Source organism: Rosa chinensis, chromosome 4, assembly GCF_002994745.2.
Source record: "Rosa chinensis cultivar Old Blush chromosome 4, RchiOBHm-V2, whole genome shotgun sequence".
NCBI classification, from domain to species: domain Eukaryota; kingdom Viridiplantae; phylum Streptophyta; class Magnoliopsida; order Rosales; family Rosaceae; genus Rosa; species Rosa chinensis.
This window is the reverse complement of record NC_037091.1, coordinates 59519348-59524753: the sequence shown is the minus strand read 5'-3', so window position 1 is coordinate 59524753 and position 5406 is coordinate 59519348. Positions and strand designations below refer to the sequence as shown.

The 5406-nt window shown below is 33.4% G+C and overlaps 1 protein-coding gene across 1 annotated transcript; it reads left to right on the top strand.

Annotated features, from left to right (window-relative positions):
• The first annotated feature begins 3819 nt into the window (after window positions 1–3819).
• On the top strand, window positions 3820–4675 carry LOC112200430 (geranyl diphosphate phosphohydrolase). The gene is made up of 2 exons (XM_024341461.2): window positions 3820–4048; window positions 4214–4675. Exons 1-2 carry the CDS (start codon window positions 3892–3894, stop codon window positions 4507–4509), a joined length of 453 nt encoding a protein of 150 aa, XP_024197229.1. The 5' UTR covers window positions 3820–3891; the 3' UTR covers window positions 4510–4675.
• Window positions 4676–5406: the final 731 nt, after the last annotated feature.

Genomic DNA, 5406 nt, shown 5'->3' with positions numbered 1-5406 from the left:
AAACAAAGAGGTTGTATAATAGTTTTATTTTTTATTTTTTTTATTTGTCAATCACATGGTGTACTCAAAGGCTTCATAGGCCTAGAGACTAATCCGTGCTTGGGGGTTCTTGTCAGAACGCTTCCTCCCCCTGGCCACCAAGAATATATTGGAATTTAACTCCAATAAGCGTCGGCGGGATTCGAACCCGAGTGTGGGGGTTCTACACCTGGAGGCTCTTACCAACTCAACCATATGTAGTGGTTTTGTATAATAGTTGGAAAAGAAGATACCATCCCAAATTATCGGGCATATATCTGATTGAGACTGATCCATCCGCTGCCATAAAACTATATAATATAGTGAAGATATGAACACAACTACGGAACAAAGAGGTTGTGATAAATCATACTAGGAAAAACACACCCGAGAATAATTAATTTAATGGATGTGAGAAAATTTATCAAAAAAAGTGGAGAGTTACCACAAATAGTGGAAAGTTTTTCCATTGGTGAAATGCACAGTGAAAAGTTAGCTGCAAGAAGTGAAATTTTTTATTGCTTTTTCAATTTGAATTTTGTTATTTACCTTCTTATCCCTTAATTATTAGATATAATTTTGAATTAATATATGAGTTTTTCTATTGGGACCTCCATATTTGCTCATTTGACCTCTCATCTCTTTACACCTCCTATTTGCTTTTTAAAAAGTAAAATTTGCTAAGTAAACCTCTTTCAAATACCTAACTTAACCTTACTCATAAAAGAAAATTTTTGAGAGCATTAAAGATGAGTTAGTGCTCCCATAATTATTTATTTACCACAAATTAAACTTGATATTGTTAAAAAAAAAATCTGAGATAATTATTGAAAAAAGATAGTGTAAATAATTAACATAAATTTATCTGGGGTTTTTGAAGCCTACTATTTCATGCTTAATTATGGATTTTCAAAGCTTAGTTTTTATGGTTTATAGTTGCATGCTGGAATTTAGATAGGTTACAATATTAAATTTGTTCATACTCTGTTCTTTTAATATTTATTTTTGTCTTATATGGCGCTTCACAAACTTAAAAAAAAAATTTAAAAAAAAGGATCAAAGGGTTTCGCTCCTGCCCTCACGGTGACTCGAACCCATGACTTCGTACATAGGTAGTGTGTGCTCTAACCACTGAGCTAACTTATATGGTTTGTTTATATGAGGCCTCTCTATCCCCCGTTTCATGATCCTCAAGAGAAAGACCTTTGTCTATTTTTTTCTCTCTTGCATCATAGTTTTATTTTTATATAATTCGCCAAATAATTTTGAATGTATTTTCTCTTGATTTTTTCTTTTTCAAAAGCTTTTATAAACAAAGAAAATGAGAAATATGAAATGGGAACTAAGATGGAAATGAATAATCAAAGTATTGTATAATTAAAAAATGAGGGAGGTCTAGTGAGTAGATTAAGAGGTCCCAATAGAAACTCTCTTAATATATGATGTAAGGATTTATATGTAATAATTTCCTACTCACTTTAGCTAATAAAGCCTATTCTCTTATTTTATATTTTATACATGCCCTTAATTAAATTAAATTCAGTAGTGAGTGCTCAAATATTTATTAATCATAAGTTTCTAGACTTGGCTCAAGTTGTAACGAGAGTTAGAAATTGAGTTAACATCAGAGGTTTGATTTCCCTTCAATTTGCAAATGAAATAGGAAAATGATTTGTGGCCTCAATGAGGCCTAAAATTTGTGGCCTCAATCTTAGGTGTCATGTCATGTCATCTACACAAATCACCTATTTGTCAAATCATGCCATGTCATTATTGAGAAAAAGACCATCTTATCCTTCAAAAATCTAATGACTCTAAATTATTTTGGCTTTCTTCTAAAAAAAAAATTGGCTTTTTTTCATTTTTTTTTTTCATTACACTCAAGCTTAGATTTAAACAACAATTTTTTTTTCTTCAATCAAGAGTAGAAAAAATTTCATGTAACTCAGTTAATAGATTTGCACGTACATTCGATTAATAGATTTGTATAACACATGTATATGAATTCAACCTTTGTTAAGTTCCTGCAAATTTTGAAAATATAAGATGAAAAATACATATTCATATGATTGTATTTATTTTTTTGTTCATTGTTTTCTCTTTATGTAGCTAGGGTTTAAACATTAAATCTGAATTTATTATTTTTTGTTTGTCTTTCCCTTATATTTAGATTGTAAATGTTAATTAATGGCTGCTAACGTGTAATTTTTTCATACCTCTTAATTTAGACATAAGTATTTCTCAAATTCAATTAACTAATGCTATATTTTTGTGGATGAAATTAATCAATATTTGGAAAGAAAAGTTAACGTCTATTTCTTGACACATAATTCAATATATTAATGCCATTTGGGAAGAAAAATTAAAGGAAATAATTTAATAAAATGAAGAAAAATATTGATCAAAGAATCTGTAGACATATCTCTTTAATTAATATATAATTAATAACTGATATTTTTTTGTCATCTAATTAAATTCATTAATGAAATTGATTCACCCTCTAATTAACATCTAAAAGGAAATGTAGAAGGGTAAAGTTGGTGTTGAAATAGTATGATGTGGCAAGATATATTATATGGAATTGAAAATAAATTTTTATTTACTTATGTGGCATGACACCTAGGATTTGAGGCCACAAATCTTAGGCCTCATTGAGGCCCTATATCATTGCCCAATGAAATAACATCATTACTTTAGTCGAGTTGCACACTTGTACGTCGGCCTATTCACTTATCTTGGGTGGTGTTAGGGATCATAAACCCCTATAACTACTTACAATATAGGTATATCTTGAATAGCAGCTAGATAGATGTGCGTTAGCCATTTCTTAGGCTCTTAGCTACGTACAGGAGAAGTGATGACTGGAATATCAAATAATGAAACATTGACTGTTGCAGCCAGAATGGACTTGACGAGGGCATCTCCAATATTTCAAGGCGCCGCCCTGGCCCAAGCAAACATGAGATCGACATCAACACATTATTGCGTTCAACCTATTCCGACACTCAGAGCTTACAGCTGCAACAGGGAGGTTAAACTCATTTTTTTTCGATGACAGGGAGGTTACACTCATTGATATGATGATATCACAACAGTCGATCGTGTACGTAGTTTCCAGTTGGTAATTCTAACGAGAAAAATCTTCATCGATCATGATTGAATCTAGGTCCATATTATTACTTATTCGATCACCATCCAATACCAATTTATATGTTAATAGATTGATCTTATGATTGTATATTATATATCCAAAAATACAGATAATGACGTCAGTACAAGATCGTCAGCCTCATCATTCCAGGTAAAAACGAGCTAGTTCATTAGTTGTGGACTGATATATATGGTATCATGGTTATGTAAGCAATACGTGATATGTACGTACACAATAGAGAAATCCCTTCCTCCTTAAGATAATCTCATCTCACCGTGCGTGCAAGCAAATACGACGCAATTTTATAGCCTGTACCTTTTTCTGACCGGAGAAAGGGTCGTATACGACCATCCAATCTTGAAAAACGCACGGTAGAAAAAGTCGTAAAACAAATTTTTTATGAACAAAGCTCGTGGTAGACAATCTGTACGTGAAGTCGACGTCATTGTATGCAATAATATTTGTAATTTAAAGCCAAACGGCATCGCAACAGTCGTTGACCAGTGTTTTGGATGAAAGTCAAACTGACCGCGCTCTCGATCTCAACTGTCCACAGGGAGCATCATCTTCTAGATAGAATCTGAGTTGTGAGTGACTGTGACATGAGGGCGTTCCAGTTATCTATTTAAAGGTCGTCATGAGGGTATGTCGAGTACTGCAAATTAGCTCGATCGATCAAATTCTTCTTCCTTGGAAAAAGAGTAAAAGACCATATCAAAAGCATGGGAAACGAGACAGTAGTAGTAGCTGAAACTGCGGGGTCGATAAAAGTGGCGGTGGTAGTGTGCCTGTTGAGAGGCCAAAACGTGCTCTTGGGACGACGCCGCTCCTCTCTCGGAGATTCCACCTTTTCCCTTCCCAGTGGCCACCTTGAGTTTGGTAGTTAATTATCTCTTCTTCATTCTTCTAAGTTGTCAGTTCGCACTTCAGAATTTGTATTTCATATTACGCACGCACTGCAGTAACAGACTATAAGAGGGTAAATAACATATCTTACATTTTTTACGAGAGCTAATTGATTGATTTTGTTTGCATTCGTTTCAGGCGAGAGCTTTGAGGAGTGTGCAGCAAGGGAACTGAAGGAAGAAACTGGTTTAGACATTGGCAAGATAGAATTGCTAACTGTGACCAACAACCTGTTCCTAGACGAAGCCAAACCATCGCAGTACGTGGCTGTTTTCATGAGAGCAGTGCTGGCAGATCCTCGTCAAGAGCCCCAGAATATTGAGCCAGAATTCTGTGATGGTTGGGGATGGTATGAGTGGGACAATCTTCCGAAGCCACTCTTCTGGCCTTTGGAGAAAGTGGTCCAGGATGGATTTAACCCTTTTCCAACATGAGACAGCTGCTAGCTTTATATGTAGTGCACAATATTCTGCTGATTCATAGGCCCAGCAGGTTGCTTTCCTTTTTAAGAGTATTTTGTGAGTGATTTGTTAATTTGTACCATGCATGTACCTTCACTAAGCTTTAATCAAGTTTGTGTACTACTCATGTTAAAGACAATTCTTAGATTCACCCGCTTAGATGAACGAGCATATTTTCACCTCTATTGTCGATTAATATATTTTTACTTAATAAATTTATCATCCAACGGTCTATATCTTAGATTAGCCTTAAAAGATTATCTATGTAAAAATCAATTGAATCAGAAATCGTTTAATTATATAATTGAATCAAACAAATGGATGGTTCTAACAACACTTACTACTATTATAATGAACCGTCCATGTATTTCATAGAAATAGAAATGATAACTAAAAGGTATTCAATTTGATTGATTTTTTACAGAGCTAATCTTTGTATGGTGTTATGCAACATAAATGGTTGGATTAGAAAATTATAAAATTAAAATGCATTAATCACAATAAATGGTGAATATGCTCATTCACCCCAGGGGTGAACCCAAGAATTGTCAATTCTTAGGTTCACCCTTATGGGTGAATGAGCATATTCACCCCTGTTGTCGATTAACATATTTTTTACTTAATAAATTTATAATCCAACGGTCTATATATCAAATTATCCTCTAAAGATTATCTCTGTAAAAAATCAATTAAATCGGAAATCATTTAATTATCTAATTGAATCAAACAAATGGATGGTTTTAACAATACTTGCTACTACTATGATGAACCGTCCATGTATTTCATATAAATGAATAACTAAAAGGTATTCAATTTGATTGATTTTTTACAAAGTTAATCTTTATATTACGTTATACAACATGAATGGTT

What these genes read in the sequence shown, in the direction of transcription:
- LOC112200430 (XM_024341461.2), top strand. Translation starts at nt 3,892, where the DNA reads ATGGGAAACGAGACAGTAGTAGTAGCTGAAACTGCGGGGTCGATAAAA. An exon ending in CAGTGGCCACCTTGAGTTTG is followed by an intron (nt 4,049 to 4,213) that starts GTAGTTAATTAT and finishes CATTCGTTTCAG; the next exon opens with GCGAGAGCTTTGAGGAGTGT.